General features: G+C 49.7%; 1 protein-coding gene across 1 annotated transcript in view; it reads right to left on the reverse strand.

The window, feature by feature from the left end:
• The window catches only part of SLCO2A1 (solute carrier organic anion transporter family member 2A1), a 76,177-nt gene that overhangs the window by 35,047 nt on the left and 22,824 nt on the right, over positions 1-18,306 (reverse strand). Inside the window, exons 2-3 of the mRNA XM_028518324.2 lie at positions 5,419-5,556; positions 137-299 (exon numbers count right to left, since the gene is read on the reverse strand). Coding sequence (XP_028374125.1) covers positions 137-299; positions 5,419-5,556 — 301 coding nt within the window. The remainder of the gene's footprint in view (positions 1-136; positions 300-5,418; positions 5,557-18,306) is intronic.

Consider the following 18,306-nt stretch of genomic DNA (forward strand, 5'->3'; position numbering starts at 1 on the left):
CAGACACACAGGAATCAATTATTCCCTCAGCACACCCCCGGGAGGTGCATTTATCCTCAGACATCTTCGACCCCAAGACAGTGGCCTAAGGAAGAGCATTTACGGACAGGGCCTGCAGGGGCTGGAGGCCACTTACCGATGCTGCCCGTGGTGTACCGGTAGGGCTCTGACAGGAAGTGTGGGAGGGTGAGGATGAAGGCGCCCGAAGCTAGCAGGAGACCCCCAATGCCAATCAGCCGCGGACGGTGCACCCGGCTGCCAAAGTAGCTGACAAAGATGATGAGGATGGCGTTGCTGATCTGTGGAGAGAGCAGAGGGCTGAGTGAGACCAGAGACTCCTGGAGACGGCACGTGCTCCCTCACTGAACTCCCTAAATACATGGGCTTGGTCATCAGAATAACCACTGAGCAACACACGCTATCTCCTTTCCTCACGCAACAGCGCTCATTTTACAGATGGCAGAATTGGGGATCCAGGTATTAAGTAACTTGCCCAGGTCCTAAGGTTAGGTGGTGGCTTGAACAGACACTAAGTTTTAACTACGCTAGTCTACGGCCTCTTGGAGGAGTGGGTTTTTGTCCCAGCAGCTCTGCTACTAACATGCCCCCTGCCCTCCCTGGGCCTGCTTGCATGCCTGTCAATGAAGGAGGAGGACTAACGCACCCTTAAGTCCCTTCCCAGTTGGACACACCACTAATTCCACGTTCCTGGTGCTGGTTGGAAGGTGTGTTCTCTGGGCCCCACCCAGAGCCAGGGAAGGGACCAAAGGCCCAGCTTGGGGAGCAGGGTCAAAAGTGGTGAAAGGGGTGCTGGCAGATCTTCTGAGTACAACAGCATCCAAAGACATGACCTTCTGCCCCAGGACATGTGTTCACCTAGATTCGAGGGGCCCTGGGTGTCAGCACCCACATAGCCCCTGCCCTGCACACACCACAGTCTCCTCTGGCTGGAAAAGCAGGGCTCCTGTCTCAGGAAATAGGGGCCATGGCTCTTGCCAAGATCACAATGACCCCCTCATTGCCAAATCACCGATCAGTTCTCAGTTCTCTTCTTACTTGATCTCTTGGCCCCACTCGATTCAGTCGGCCATTTCTTTACTCCCACAACTCTTCTTCTTTCACTGGTTCTCCATGACACCAGCTTCTCCCAGTTTCCTTTCCCTGGGTGCTCCTTCTCAGCCTCCTTGGCTGAGTCCTCCTCACTGCCCTGAGCTCTCAGCTCACCAAGCTCTGTCCCCGTGCCCCTGCTCTTGTCTTGGTGAACTCATCCAGTCCCGTGGCTTTACTCATTCTGCTTGTGCTTCTAATTTGCACTCCAAATCTCACTCCTCGTCTTTGCCCAGAAACCTGGTCCCCGCTCCCCAGACCTCCTCATCTCAGTAAATGGCAACCCCATTCTCAAGCAGAACATCTGAGCATTCTCCTTGCCTGCCCTTTCACATCCACATCCAACCATCAGCCAATCCCACCAACCAGACCTTCAATAGCCCCTCAGAAGCCAACCACTTCTCCCCACCTCCCCGCCATATCCCGTCTAAATTATTGCAGTTGCCTTCTCACTGGCTTCCCTGCCTCTACTCTTGTCTCGTTGCAGTCTATGGTCCGCCCAGCAGCAGAGAGGTGCTGTTGAAGAGTCAGACCATGTTCCCTTAGCTCCAACCTGCAGGAGTATAAGGCAAAGTCTGTCCCAGAGTTTGCAAAGCCCTGTGGAGCCTGGCCCCCTTCCCTGATCTTGCCCTCGTCTGCGCTCCTATCTCTCCCCCTCCTGCTCCCTCCACTCTGGCCGCCGTCTCCAGCTGTTCTGTGAACACAGCACAGCCATGCCTCCCTCGGGCCTTTGTGCGTTGCCGCCCCCTTCTCATCTCACCTGCGTCAGGCCTCTGCTCAGGTGGGACCTTTCAAAAAAAAAGGGCGTGGGTGAAACGGGTGAAGGGAGTCCAAAGATAAAAACTTCCAATTGTAATACAAGGAAGTCCTGGTGACAATAACTAATAATGCTGTACTGAATATTTGCAAGTTTCTAAGAGAGATCTTAGAAGTTCTCATCATGAGAAAAAAACCTATAACTACTTGAGTACTGGATGCTAACTAGACTTATTGAGGCGATCATTTGCAAGGTATACCCAATACAGAATCATTACATTGTACACCTGAAACTAATGTGATGTTAAATGTCAAGTATATTTCAATAAAAAGGAGTGGTTGAAATATAACTTATATTTATAAGAATTAACAATAATAATTCATTGTTATAATGCGTTAATTAATTAAGAGAAGCCACTGCTTCACAGGGCAAGACGCCCAATGTCTTCTCCTGTCAGCCAAGCTCCTCCTCCTGCCACTGGCCTTGCATACCCAGCCCTGTCTCCCCTTTGTCCCTCTCCCCAGCCCCGCTGGGCCCCATTGGAGGCTGGTCCTGCACTCCAGGTGCCCAGGTGGCCTCACTTCCCCCTCCATCAGACCTGGGTCTCATCTCACAGCCCTCAGGCTTCTGGCAGGTGTGGTCTATAACGCCTTCAATCTTGTACTCAGGCAGCTGCCAAATCCTGCCTTTTCTCCTTTTGGGGTATTGCTGGGGCTCTCTTCTCCCTCAGCCTCTCAAGCCTGGCTTAGTGGCACAGCCTCCCAGCCAGACAACTTCTGGGTGCACTCTCCTTCACTGCTAGTGTCTCCCAGTGTCTTCTTCCAGAGGGTTCATCTTCACGAGACTGTTCTTCCTGCCCCTGCTCTGCTCAAGGAGCCATAGCAACTACTGTCTACCACAAAACCTGGGAGCCTGGAGCTAGGCTAGGAGGTCCCCCCTGATTCAGCTGCCCTCTCTTCTCCTGGCAAGACCCTTACTTTACTACTTGGTCCGTTTCTAAATGCCTGGGGCAGAATCGACAGGAAAATAGAAAGCTCTATGGCTAAATTCCTGCCTTACCTTCTCTCCACACCCCCATAACAGACACACACAGATGCACACAGACACACACAGACATAGATACACAAATACACACACAGATCACAGATACACACATAGTCATACATGAATAGTCAGACACACACAGATGCACACAAGACATACACACACATACATAAATACACACACAGATCACAGACACACACAGTCATGCACAGATATTCAGACACACAGACAGGCACAGACACAGGACTGTTGGTCCAAAGAATGAGCTTTCTCATGGTATTTGTCTCAAAACACACCCACAGACATGGTTTAACACCAGACTGTGGAAAAGCTAATCTGAGTTTAGGAAAGAGAAGAGGTAATGGGTGAATTATTTTCAGTTTTTATTTAACCATAGCCTGGGGAAATATCCTGTTCCTTATTTGTCTAATCAACATCCTGCTGTAGGCTCTGCCACATGTCCCAGCTAGCTGTTCCCTGCCCCCCCACCCCCCAGAAAATCCAGTTGTTCCTGGGCCACATTTTGTTCCAAGCCTAGAAAAATATAAACAAAAATTGAAGCATGGAAGATCATTGATTCATCTATGACCTCAGCGACACTGCAGCTCTGACGCTGACCAGGAGAGGCGCCTGGGCTGCTGTGTTGAGAAGGATTCAGAGTTTTGGGCTCGGCAGGAAAAAGCTGTGGTGGGTTAGGGTGCCTTCCAGGGTCATGGATAGGACTGCAGTGACTTGAGTGTCAGAGACTTATTTTCCCTGTGTCCTTCACAAGTGAGGACAGCATGTACCAGGGGCATCACCACAATCACAGGCCAACATTCAGGATTCTGTGTTGGGGTGCCAGGCCCCTGTTCTGTAGGACAGCACAACCTACATGGAGGGGCAGACCCAGTACTGGGTCCTGGAGCTCCAGACACACACCCTAAGAGACAGAGACACATGCGTGCTGACACACACACACACACACACACACAGAATGCAGTGAAGGCATACACATAGGCCTGGGGGTTCAGAGGAGGGGCGTGAGCCCATTAGGCATCAGGATGGGCCACAGGGCTGTATGCGTACAGGTACATGTATGTCACTGGAGTGGGGGAATAGCCCATGGTGGGGAGTGCGTGCAGAGAAGGATACCAGTAGAGATTCCAGCGATGTGTTTGGAAGATGAGGTCTGTGGGCCCAGGTCGGGAGTGGTAGGAGAGGCAGGTTAGGGGTCCAGAGGGAGGCCTCAGCACATGGCCGCCAGACAGCCTGTGCTCAGATCCTGGCTGCACCGTGTACACACATGTGGCCAACCTGGGAGGGGCACTTGGGCTTTCCGAGGCACATTTCCTTGTCTAGAAAACATGACTGTGAAGAAATCCCTCCTCCTAGGACTGCAGGGGATCTGGCACAAGGGAAGCATCCCCAAGGGGCGAAGGGCAAAGGAGCAACACCAGCTGGGAGCAGGCAGGGGGATGGGGACATTGGGAGGCGGTGGTTGGAGGGGGTGTGAGGACATAGCCTGCCTTCTTCATAGCTCCATATTAGAAGTCATTTAGAGAGTCCCAGTCTCTAAATTACTACATCTAAATTAATACCTGAATTCACTAAGCCAAGGGAAGATCTAACTGTGTTCCAAAGAAACAGCTGGGCTCCCAGGATGGGTAGGCTGCTGCCTCCACCCCAGAACAGTGTGCCTCGTGAAGAGAAGCTGGGCCTGAGAACGCCATCTCCTTGCCTGGAGCACCAGGGTTGCCGCCATGATGTGGGGGGTAGGGGGGCTCTGCTGCCTCCCATGCCTCTTTCTCATCGGCTTCCAGTGACTCCTAGAGACCCTGCCCTCTGACCTCCCACCCTCAACCTCTCTGACCCAATCTACCTTCTCTAACTTCGAGGACAGTGTGAAACCCACATTGCTGGGAGGTCAGAGAGATCTGACCTTCCTGGGGGTCAAGGCCATTGAGCAGCTCTGGCTCCTGTGACGCTCATAAGACAGGAGCTGCTGGGCTTGGTGCTGCTTCCCCAGCTGCATGCTGGGCTCATCTCCTCCCAGAATGGGAACGAGCAGAGGTCACATGCACTCGTGGGTGGTCACACAACTCAATTAGGAGCTCAGAGTTTGGAGGCAACAGCTCTGCACACTGGCGCAGTCCCAATGCCCTCGTGTGTCAGGTGAGAGGAGCAAGCAGGGCATCTGCCACAGGGCTGTGGCAAGGAGGCCCAGGTCAGGGATGGGGAGGCCCATGCCTCCATCCCAGAGCAGTGGACCTCGTGGAAAGGGAAGAGAGGAGCTGGGCCTGGGAACCTCATCTCTTTACCTGGAGCCACCCGAGGCTCTCAGCTCAGTGCCCAGTGTCAGAAAGCCTCAGGAAATGCAGCTTCTTTCACCATGCCCATTGCATCTGGCTGTTGCCTTTCCCCATGTATCTCTCCCAGATCCCCACTCCTCTGTTCTTCCTGGACCCCTTCCCAGACCCTGTAACCGGGGTGCACGAGTGGGGTCAGATGGACTGGAACATCCTGCTTACCTCATTCAAGCTGGAAATGAGACCTGAGGAAGAACTGGAGAGGCCGAAGCGCTTCTCAATGGTGGTGAGGCTGCTCTTGAAGTAGGCACTGTACAGGAGCTGGCACAGCTGCAGGAGCCCTTGACAGAGCACGAACACCTGGGGGAGACACCTGGACAGTGAGTCCTGGCTGGCCACCGGGACCTTCCATTCTGTTTTCTCATCTATTGCTTGGGAATGCTGATTGTATCAGGTGGTTCTGAGGGTGAAATGCCATCGTGGTTTCACTGGGAGTCACTCAGTGCGTCATCAGCCCTCCATTTCCACCATTCCTGGCGTTCTTAACACTCTTGCCGTAAATGATCCAGTAAACCACAGGGTTGGAGAAGCACCCCTGGGAAAGGCCTGACTAATCAGCCACATTCTTGACTTGTTTTCTGTCAACACCACGGTGCCCCGAGGGTTGCTGCTGTGTCCTCCCTCCTGTCCAAGTCACTCCCAGGGCACTAGCACACCCCAGGCCACGATGTTCCACTCCTTTGACCTGTTCTCCATTCCCTGGCCTCCAGCAACACCTACCCACCAAGGCCCACCCCTAATACTCAATGACTCACCAGGATGGGTTCCCAAATCACCTGGTTTTAATGAATGTCCCCAAGCTTGTTATCACCTCTTGTCAGGGATACGGGTGATTGTGTCGGTTGTTGGTTCCTGCCCTGGCTGAGTGAAAAGGCCTAAGGAAGGCCCCGGCCAGGGTGTCTGCATCCCATCCTGCCCCAGACACCCTGTCATGTGGGGTGACTAAATGTGAATTCTGTGGGTGATGGGGGCAGATACACAAAAGGGAGGGAGGAAAGGAGTTTGCGGCATCTGGAATCAGCTCCTCGCTGAGCTCTGGGCCCGCTGGGTTCTCAGCTGTTGGGCTGGGACACAGCAGGTTCAGAGCCAGGAGTTATACATCCCTGAGCCCCTTGGAAGGTGCCCCTTCTGGAGATTGCACTTTTCTTTCAAGAAAGGGTGGGGTGTTGTTACGTTTCATAGTTTGCCAAAGTTCTTTTCTTAATTGAATGGCTGGCATCTCAGGAGAGCAACTGGGGCACCACCTTCATTTCTGTCTCTTTGCAAAGCTAATCCTGCACCCTCTGCAGGGGCCCTGCTCTGGGCTGTGGGATCAGAGCTGACATTCCCTCTTCCACCATCCAGGACAGAGCCTCTGTGAGGCCAGCCTGGGGCTCCCAACAGATAGTGAGGGGGAGAATGACGGGGTTTGATCAGGCCTGATTGTTTGCCATGGCCACCGGGCATCTGAGCATGCTCAAGCCCTGAGTCTCTGGTCCAGGCCAAATCCATTCAGATCTTGGATGTCTTGCCATCCCTCAAAGGGTAATACTCACACACTCTGTCTGCTGGATGTGCCCATGCAAACACTCTCAGACCCCTCAGACTAATCACTTCCCAAATAGGGCTCCTCATCCTCCCTCACAAACCTCTGTTCTTCCTTCATCCCTCATCACTTCGCTCAGTCCCCAAGCCAGAAACTGGGAATCCTAGATGCCCCTGTTCCTCCACCCCTGGCATGTGGCGCCATTGCTAAGCCCTGTGATTTCTTCTTGGTGTCTTCCAGTCTTGACTTGCCCTTCATCTCCATGCTATTTCTTGCCTCAGGCCCTCTTCTCCCCCACTGGTTTACTACAATAGCCTCTCATCTGTCTCCTGTCTGCTCCACCACTCTTCCACCCCCAACTCCAGACAGAGCTTTCTCAGACACAAACTATGAGCAGGTGACACATAAATTAACACCTCTCACTGGCTCCCACTTCCTACAAAGTAAAAACTAACGCCCTTGGCATGGTATCCAAGACATTACAGGCCCTAGACCTTGCCAGACTCTGGCTCCATACTCTGTAGTGGCTAATTGTATTTTACAAAGATGGCTACACTATCATCCTCTGCCCCACATACACTCCTTATGATGCGACAATGACATTCATTCATCAAAAGGTGGGGTCTCTGTTCCCTCCCCTTCAATATGGCCAGTCTTAGCTGCTTGCTTCTAAATGAAGAAAATGAAGCAGACACGATGTTGTGTGACCTCCGAGGCTAAGTTCTGAAAGTTGATAGAAAATCCTCCTGGCTCTTTCTTTCTTGGGACCCTTAGAACACAGACATCACATTGTAAGGAAGCCCAGTCTCTCCTGCTCATGGAGGGGCCCAGGGCTGGCGTTCCAGCCAACAACTCCAGCTAGTTTCAGCCTGCAGCCAGTATCACGTTACTGAGCGAGCCCTTGGAGGATTCCAGCCCCAGCCTTCAAAGCCAAGTGGAGCAGACATAAGCTATCCTCACTAAGCCTTGGATAGATGACAGATTAATGAGCAAAGTAAATGCCATCATTGTTTTTTTTAAATTCCTCACCTGAAGATATGTTTATGAATTTTAGAATAAGAGGAAGCAAGAGAGAGGGAATAAAGAGAGAATAAAAAACATCAATGTGAGAGAGAAACATCGATTGTTTGCATCTTGTATGTACCCTGACTGGGAACCGAACTGCAGCCTAGGTATGTGCCCTGACCAGGAATCAAACCCACAGCCTTTTGGTGTATGGAATGATGTTACGACCAACTGAGTCACCCAGCCAGGGCAATGCTGTCATTGTTTTAAGTTTGGGGTCGCTTTGTCACACAGCACTACGTAGCTGCAACACTTGTTGCCACACACCTTGCCTTTCAAACTTTTTCAAGGTCATACTACTCAAGTTCCCCATAGCATGCATTCACTGCCTGTGTATTTGCTCAGAATCTGCACAGAATCATCTTCCCCTTATTTGTCTGGATAACTCTTCCTTGTCCTTAAGGGGTTCTCTTGCCCAGCATGGGGCTCAGTTATGTGTCTAGTTTAAGGCTGCTTACAAAAATCCAAGCACCCTGATGCTGACTTCTGCACAGAGGCATCCTGGCACATGGCTGGCACTAAGGTAAGCATTCAGCAGAGGAGTGAGGGCTATCATAACAGCCTGGGGGAGACACAGTGAGGGTTGGACCAAAGGCTGGGACAATAGGAATTTGGGAAGGGAGCCCACAGGGGGCTCTTGCAGAGGTTGAGTTGACAATGCTGTCCCTGATTCAATTTTATTTATTTTTAGACAGAAGGAAGGGAAGGAGAAAGAAAAGGAGAGAAACATCAATGTGTGGTTGCTTCTCATGCACCCCCTACTGGGGACTTGGCCTACAACCCAGGCATATGCCTTGACTGGGAATAGGACTGGCGACCCTTTGGTTTGCAGGCCGGCGCTCACTCCACTGTGCGGCACCAGCTGGTGTCACTGATTCAAGGTGGAAGGAAAGGGCCAGTGCTCCAACCTGAGGGCCAGTGCTCCAACCTGAGGGCCAGAAAGGGGCAGGGCCATGCATGGAGACAGGGGTCCAGGAAGTGGCAGATACATGGCGAGGAAGGACAGTTTTGGAACACCTGAATTTCTGGGCACGAAGCTCAAGTGAAAAGGCCTGAGAAGGCCTTTCCTCTAACTAAATCAGTAATGAATTAACAGGAGTGACTAATCTCTACCAAATTCCCCAGCAGTCTCATGAGAGGAAGGTGAAGACAGTGGAAGGAAAAAAAAAACTGTCTCAGATCTTTTCCTGAAAGATATGCCTTTGCTCTTTCCAGTAAACAAAGAAATTCCCCATTTTCTCCCCGCAAATACTAGGTGGAAGACTCCACCTAGAGTCAGCTGGCACCTTTCCACATCCCATACCCCTTCACAGAACCAGCCTCACAGCCAGCGTTAGCCACTGCGGCCCCATTAGATCTGGGTGCCTTTCGGGTGTCCTGGCAGAAGTGCTGGCACATATCTGAGTCTCCTGTTTCCAGTGGATTCAACAGGTTGAGAGGAGCAAGATACATGGCTATAAGAGAGGGGTGGGCAGGGAGAAAAATGCCAGGAAAAGAGAAAGAGGTGAACAGACAGTTCCCACAGAGCTCTCTGACCAGGGTCACTCAGGGTCATCAGAGCCATGTGACTCCACCTACTGACTACTGAGCTTATGTGGACAGGACCCTGGGACTATGACTCAGGCTGCTCAAACTTATGGAGTACCCCATCCAGGGCCAGCATGAGGTGAAGCGACAAACTCCTGACACAAAGCAGAACCAGAAATCCACCCCTGGAGACCATGGGGTTTAAGAGTGTATGTAGGTGGAATGGTGGGAGAAGGAAAAGGTTTGCTGGCTGGGTTACACCCTGCCACCCACCGTCATTTAGACAGTATAGTGTTAAGGGTTTTGATAGTCTGGGTTTTGGAGTCAAACAAACCTACCTGATGGAAATCCTTACTTTCAACTACATATTTGTCCTCTCAGATGGTGGTTTCCCCAGTAAATGAGAGCTATGAGAACACCTGTTCTCACTGCTGTTGTGAGGCCTGCACAAGAGAATGTGCCTAAAGCACCTGGCACCCTTCCTGCCCTCTTACTGGAAGGATATTTATTAAGCTCTTCCACTGCCTCCTCTTGCCCAAGTAACTGAGCCTCTCTGAGATTTTCAAGTCTCCTGTGGCATGAGAACTCTAGAACAGAAGTTCCCACAATATGTACCCAGAATACCACCTGCTTGAGATTCTCTGAGTTGAATGGATTCCCAGGAGAAAAAACTTTGGAAAAGTTTGCATATTATCATCTTCCCACATGAATATTTATAATTCATGTTTGCATATTAAAGACTCTGAGGAAACCTCCAGTAAAGACCTACTTAAATTCGTTTTATCCAAATTTCTCCATACTTTAACCATGGAACATATACACATTAAAAATATACATATATTTTATGAAAAAATATATATGACTAGTATTCTGCAAAATATACTTTAGGGAAAGATACCAAGTCCCTTTTAGAAAGCAGCTTATGGTAGAATCTGAGTCTTGCGATTTCTTCACAAAAGAAAAAGAAAATAAAGATATATTACATGGGCTGTATCATCTTCTTTAAAATAGCACAGCATCATTTTCTATCTCCTCACTCTACTTCTTTTTTGAGAGCACTATTGCTTACTATAATTACATCATGCATTTGATTTCTCAGTCTTTGACTTCTCCCCTCACTGGGGTGTAGACTTCATGAAGGAAAGACAATACGCATTTTAGGACGCCACCTCCCCATTGGCTGCCTCATCTGAAATTGGGGCTCAGCTATTATCAGATGAATGAAATGTGTCTTTAAATACTCGAACTGATGAACCCTTGCTCTAGAATATGCACCCTCAGAGTGGTTGTTGGTTCCAATGATCTACCCTCAGTCATTTACGAATTCCCCCTTCAGCGTGGCCTCCCACTGGTCTATGAGCCACGGAATTTACAAGGCACAAAACAGCTGTTGTCAAGTTAGCTGCCTGCTTATTGACTTGGCTCCACCCTAACTTATTTTTGGATATTTCTAAACGCAAACTAAAAAGTTAAAGATTTGTATTATGTCTGAAGGGACTTTCTGGAGTGGTAGAAATAGTTTATATTTTGATTGTGGTGATATTTACACAGGTGTATACATTTGTCCAAGCCCACAAATCATTTAAAATCTGTGCACTTTATTGTATGTAAACAATACCTCAATAAAGTCGATCTAAGGAAAAGTTAATTTTAAAAAAGATCTGCAACCATGAAGGTATTCAACATAATGTTCTGAGGCTTTGAAGGGAATTCCACAGTTCTAACAAAAAAGAATATTAGGAGCATTGGCAATGTCATTAGTATACATTTCTTTATCCAAAGGGCCCACTTTGAAAGGGTCCGAACCATGTCAATATCTAAGTTTGTGTGTGTGCATCTGTGCGTATTAAAACTCCATGTCTGTAGGCACATGCTGTAGATGGAAGCTGGGAGAGAGCACTCCTGTGAGCCAGGGTGGGTGGGAAGCTTGGAGACTTCAAACACTCGGGCCCACAGCTCCATCTTTCCCCAAACCTAGGAGCATGAAGAGGAAATCTGGAGAGGAAGGAGGCAGGGAAATTGGAGTGGTCATACAGATCCTTCTTCTAATAAAGAGAAATCTTTTCTCCACCTGTGCCAAAGAGCTAAGAAAGGCTGAACAGGCACTCAGAGGCCAAGTGAAGGTTCAGAGATGTGAACAGTGCCATAAAGGGGGAACCATAGGACAAGAACGGAAACCGTCCCAACTCAGGGTGGATAAGAAGTGTCAGAGTGCAGACCTGGTTTCCTCTGCTCTAGACATTTATGGTCCTCTTTCCAAACTAAACATTGGAACCACGGCCCAAGGGATGTAATCATGGTGATAGGGACACTGGGCAGAAATTCTGAAATGTGATCCCCATAGGGTTATTACCTCCTTAACCACTGATTCTGCAGTCACCCAATGCTGGTTGTGTCCACATGCATCTTGGGGAAGGTAAAACTCTAGAAAAGTCACCTGATGCCTTGTGTCCACTAGAATGTGAGGTCTGAGATTATTTAACACATCAGAGATCCCAGGAGTCCAGAGAAAACCATTCACAAGCAAGAGATGGGGCTGGACTGTGACATAGGCTGTGACCTCTTAGCTTGGAACAACTGCTTCTATCTATAAATGACATCTGTCAGCAATGTAAATGGAACTATTCTTCAGAAAGAAGGAAGGAAGAAAAAATAGGTAGGAAGGGAAAGAGGAAGGAAGGGATGGAGGGAGGAAAGAAAAGGAAAGAGGGAGGAAGAGAGAGAGAAGAAAAATAAAGAGCACAGTGAAACCTGACTGTCACCTTCCCCAGCAATGCAGGGGGTGTCTCATGTGTACTGGCTGCAGAGGGCCACTGCAGTTCTCTGAGTGAGGGAGGAGACTCCAAGCGCCTCTTTCTTGCTTTAGTGTTGCCAACCTCTGGGAGTCAAAATCTGGCCCCAGAATTTTTCGTTCCTTCTCTCTCTAGGCTGGAGCTGACTGCACCCCAGACAGGCAGGAACATCTCCAAGGCATGCTTATCTTGTGGGAAACCCCGGAACAGCACAGCTACGCTGACAACTCAATTTGAGCAACATTTGGCACTCAGAAGCTTCTTCTCACAGTCAGCTGGAATCCCTCCTTAGTAATCATAAATCCACTCACACTTAGTTTCACTGTTTCATTTTCTTCCCCACCAATGTATTACAGGCATATGTCTTAAAAATTGAGTCATAGGAAAGAGCTTAGCATGACGAGACTCAGCCCTGTTCTCAGATCAAGCCCACCAAAAGTACTGGGACGACCACCTCTGTGTTCAGTGTTTCTATTGGTTATCCGCACACATCTCAAAGCAAAATGCTTGCTCTGCAATTTCTTCATTCATCCCTTGAGACTGAAGCCATTATTACAGAGGAAGATTTAGGCTACTTGTTCTTGCACCTCCCACCACTCTCCCTACTGCTCCCGACGTTTAATCATTCTATCAGTATCTGTGTCATGATTGTATGGCTTCACTTGGTGGCAAGCCAGCTGGGAGCCAGAGGAGCAGACTTCCCCTCCTGGGCGCACACACCCTCACCAGCTGACTTTTCACTCACTCATACCCTCTCTCCCTTTCTTTTTTCTGTTACTGGTTTTCACCACTTTTCAACTCTGAATACTTTCATTCTAATGAGGGTGTTGGAGATAAGGGAAGACAAATATGTGCTAAGCTTGTCACCTTGAATTATAAACCCAATTTATTTCCTGATGCTAAGTCTAGCAAATAAATGAATGATTCTGTCCTCACTTTTCCAGTGGCGGGGGGTGGGGGGGGGGGACAGTAGCACACACTTGTCAGCGGACTAAGTAGTCAAACCAAAAAGTGGACACAAGCCCTTCTCCACCACCCTCCTTCCTGCCCCGTCCCACCACACTCATGCATCTTGATAACTCATTTATTTTACTTGAATCTTCCAAAGTGGTTGGTGTGTCTCCAAGGGAAAGCACGTGGCCAGAGTGGTGTTGGGTCTACCTCTCTCCACTTACATTTCTATTTTTCAGTATCTCTACCCCCATAGCCCATTCTCAGTCCTAGTTGGCAGGTCACCAAATGGGTACAAACTGGGAGGGGAAGTTTGGTGCTCAAGATGCCCCGATGTAATGGAGGCAAAGGGAACTCAGAAAGGGTGACTTCTGGCAGTTTCCCAATGACCTCAGAGAGGCAGGCATTTGAAAGGGGCCGGGGGATGTCTGGGTTGGCTCCTTGGAGGCCCACCAGTGAGGCCCCCTCAGAGCTGCAGGGAAGAGGGGGACCCTTTTCCCCTGTCCTGCCAAAAGAAGAAGAAAACAAAGATTCAGATGCGTCCTGGAAGGAAGGCCTCCTTCAACCAGCCAGTCAGCTTACCCTCCGGTACTTTCTGCAGGGTGTGACTTTGGACTGAAATCATGGCCTGGGGTGCCAAAGGAGGACGTCTCTTTTAAGAAGTGATTCAGGAAATCAAATATGTTCCCATGCAGGAAGAATGCCTGAGCAAGATAAAGTTCAAGATTCAAAATAGCCAGCCTAGAGTCAAAGTTGGTGGTATTCATAGCAACAATAATAATAGGTGTCTCAATATTATTAGTATCATTATAAACTAGTAAAAGCCTTTGATAAGATAGGTCCTGGGGGGTGGGGCCTGGGAGGTATAAAAGTCAGAACACTCTGAAAAGAAAAGAAAAGCATAGACTTCCATCACAGCTTCATTGTTCCTGAAGAAGGCAGTTGGAGAGTTAGAACTAGGAGGGAGGTCAGTGGAGGCTGACCCTGACAGTTCTCACTGCCCAGCTTAACTTTTCCCTCCAGTGCCCCGTTGTTAGCCCCTGCTGTCTACAGAGTCACTTGACTGCTGTCAGGGTTCTCCTAATATGACCGAGAAAGGCCACTCGTTGAGGCCTGTGACAGCTGCTTTGAGGAGGTCTGGAGTCCACAGGAAACCACCACGGGCTCCGAGGAGCACCATGCTGAAGTGGGCTCTCTCACGCCCTTCACACAGCCTGTGGGGTCCTGGCCAAGGCATGTCTTTGGAGCCAGGTCCCAAATAAATTGGATTAAACCAGGATCTTTCAGCCATTAGATAAAATATCACCTGAAACTCTGGCTGGTGGCTCAGTTGGTTGGAGCATTGTCCCATAAGCAAAAGGTTATGGGCTCGGTTCCGGTCAGGGCATACACCTAGGCTGTGGGGTTCAATTCCCAGTCCAGACTCATATAATCCCTGGTCGGAGTATGTACAGGAGGCAACCAGTCAATGCTTCTCTCTCACATCGATGTTTCTATCTCTCCCTTCCTTTCTCTCTAAAAACAATGAAAAAAAAATGTCCTCAGGTGAGGATAAAATATGTATATATACTTATATATATATATATCTCACATGGAAGTCCCAATCTCCACAACACTGTAGATTTTAATGTTATTTAGTGCATGCACATTTTGCATTATGAGTTAGAAAAGGCCTTGGCTGAGACAGAGTCCTAGGGGCCCTTAGAAGTAGAAAGATCAGAACCATCTATAAAGAAACTCGGATTTCCAGTGCGGTGTCCTCGTTGGAAGGGACACAGGACACATAAAAGGAAGCAGGCGAGCCTTCTAGCTCTTTATCTCAGTAACCCCCCAGCATGTCTGTCCTGTTTGTTTTCTATTGTCGTTTCCTCCTCTGGGGTGCCTGACTTCAGCCCTGGAGATGGCGAAGGCAGATGTCTGGGCCGACCTGAGGATGAAACAGAGCCCAGGGCAGCCGATGGTCTGAGGCGACCAAGATCTGTGGTCTGATCTTCGGAAATCATAGATTTAAAAAAAGGTTCTGGAAGAAATGGAACATGGGCGCATAAGCCTAGACAAATTTATCTTATTAGCTGGAAGCCTGGTGCCCAAGGTTTCCCAGAAAAATAAAAACTTCAAAACAAACTCATCGTTGACATTTTTGTAAGCATGTGTCTAAACACTTCTTCCGAAAATCCCAAAGCCATTTCTTTCTCTGAAATCAGAGAAGCATCCTTCACAGAGGACAAGTGCTATGTGTCTTTTTTGGAGGTTGTCACAAGAGTAATTTGTTAGGCTGTAATAAGGCACCATTGGGGAGCCGCTTTGAATCTGCTTCTGGCAGGGAAAGAACATTCAGACTGTGTTAATATGGAAACCTCATGTATTTTATATTCTCCCACGTCTTTGCAGTTACAAGATGGGATGTTAATATTTTCCTTCACCTCCCTGAAGGGTTTGGAGATTATACCCTTTGCTTCCCCTACTCAAGGAAGGGGAAGCTAGTTTTACGGAGAGAAAGTAAGGATTGGGCATGTCCTATCGGACGAGCCAGGACCCCAGGGAGCCAACACCCAGGAAGCCAGCCAAGACGGAGGGACCCCATCGTCTGAGAAGGCAGGTGAGATGGCCCAGGGAAGTACTGAGGGGCTGAGTATTTTCTCCACATATCTTGTTTGTTTTTTTGTGTATTAATTTCTGTTTCCTCATTTGTCAGTCTTAGTTATCCTGTTCCTTCTGACTATCTGACACATAAAATGTTCAACAAATATTTGTTGCATAAAATTAATCCATATACCATTCGGAGAGGTAGTATCTGGTAGCTCCTTTTGTTTATGGATGAAGAGACTTCAGGGAAGCTTACAAAACCATCTCACATTACACAGTTGGTAAATGATAGCAGCAACCAACTCCAAATAAGATGCTCATTCTGCTCCACCCTGCTGCCCAATCTCAAGAGAGCTGGGGAAGGAGGTATCACAGAAACTGTCTTCACCAGGATGGCCAGTTATAACTGCCTGATCGATGGGCTCTCCCACCATCACTTTAGCCAGGGGTGGCAGCATGTGACACTCTGTTCCCCCTACCCATCGGTGATGTCACTTGCCTTCCCAGTGTTCTTGCTCTCTCTGGCTGTTCCTTCTTAGAAACCCTTGTGGGAGCCCTTTTTTCTCTCCCCACAGGATGCAGATGGTATCCAGGTCTGTCCTTGGGCCTTTTGCCTATTTCTCTACACACTCCTGCCCTGGGTGTCCTACTCATCCACACAGGGGGTCATCCCGGCGGAAGTGGGGGGCATGCTGGAGCTGTGGCCCATAGCCAGAGTGTGGACCACCATCCTCCACCCCAGGCCTTGCAGTAAACTCCATCCCACAATTTCAACTCCTGATCAGTTTCCGAAACTCCTGCCCCAAGCCATCACCATTACCCCGCATGGTCTCCCCAGTTCCAGTTCTTGCACTGGTGGGTGCTGCACCCTCCAAACCAAGCCTCGAATCCACCCTGTGTTCTCCATCTCTACTGTGCCCAGGTTGTGGTCAGATCCCACCTGGCCACCATCACAGGTTCCTGCCTTTTCCCTAATTTCCCTTCTTCTCTCCAATCTGTTCTTCAATCAGCAGCCAGGGCAATCTTTTAAAAATCTGTAAATACAATGTTCACACAAAAGTCCTACAGACACAGCTAGATAACACTTCACAGACCGGGCCCACCTGAGGGACCAGTACTCAGGTCAAGAAATAGCACATTCCCAGCTTCCCCGAAGCCCCCCAGTGCCCTTCTCAGTCACCGCCCACTTGCAGAGTAACACCTCTTCTGAATTCTAGCCACACAGGTTAGTTCGCCTGTTTCGCACTTTATGGAAGCACAGAGCACGTCAGCGCCATCTTTTGAGAACGGAGACCAGGGCCCGTCCTGACCTTGTAAAATGCCCTCCAGTGAACTCCCACCACCTCAGGTGGAAACCAGGCAGGGCATCCCCACCTCCAGGGCCCTCCTGCTCCAGCCCGAGCCTCTTTGGCTCCCCCCGGGCTCCCACCTGCCTTGGTGTCTTCTTGGGCACTAAGCCGCCTGCATTCATCTGTGCTGATGATCAGCTGGAGTTTGTAGCTGAGGGGAAAACGCATGGCCGTGTGAGAGCTGTGTGGCCTCAGAGCCTTTGGGGGTGGAACTATCCTCTCCACCTTCACTCCTGCCTGTTCCCTGGACAGCTTCTACCCACCTATCTTTCTGGCGGCAAAGAAAGTCCCTCCTGTTACACGTCCTCTATTGTTCCTTCAGGGCATCGAGCCCAGACTGCAATTATACCACCCTGAGTGCAGCAATCTTGGCACCCGACAGGTGCCTGTCTAGTCGGCCTGCAGGGTGGAGGAGGGAGACGACCGCAGAAGTGCAGCTGCTGCTTTATGAGGAAGAGGCAATCCGCTGGGCAAATATTTGTTGTTGAACAAATCGGTGCGAAGGGAAAACAGCAACACCGACGGTTCCTTAGTCACCCGTGAGTAAGCAGATGTAAAGTTACCAAAGTGGACTGTAGAGTCCTTGTAGAAATGGGTCATTTCCCCCTTCTGCATTCATTTATTGTCCCCTCCCCCCACCAAGTTCTACAGGCTAGCGAACTACTCAGCAAAGCCTTGTCAATTCCTTCACGTCCGTCAGAACCATGCCCAAGGCCTGCTCCACATCAGAGCTCCCAAATATCTCCATGGGGAGAAGTGAAACCCTGGGCCCATGTTGGTTCTTTAGCAGAGGAGGCTGGAGACTCATTCTGAGGAGTCACGAGGCAGGACATCTGGGCCTTTGCCTGGCACTGCCAGCAAGAAGACTGAGGAGGGAACACGCGGGGGTCCTGCAGGACGAGGAAGGAGGCCTCCCCAGGGCAAGCCCCGGCTCAGCAGCCTGTTCCCACCCACTCACAGCCTGGCCTCAGCAGCAGTGGACCACTCCACTCCCCCTCCCAGGCTCCTCCTGAGTGTCTCATAAACCACAGCCCACCCAGCCCGGTCAGAGCCACAGTGGAGGACTGAGAACAAAGCCCCAAGCACCTACAATAGAATCAAAAGCAGCAGACACTTGAGAGGAGGGTGAGCAGGCTGCTTACCACGAGAGGTCAGGGAACAGACACGCATGGATGCTTGTCAACCTTGACTTTGGCCACACAGTGACGGGCCTGCTTATTGTCGACACTGTCCCTGCTCACGGCTATGGTGTCAG

The sequence above is a fragment of the Phyllostomus discolor genome, chromosome 7 (assembly GCF_004126475.2).
Source record: "Phyllostomus discolor isolate MPI-MPIP mPhyDis1 chromosome 7, mPhyDis1.pri.v3, whole genome shotgun sequence".
Lineage (NCBI taxonomy): Eukaryota > Metazoa > Chordata > Mammalia > Chiroptera > Phyllostomidae > Phyllostomus > Phyllostomus discolor.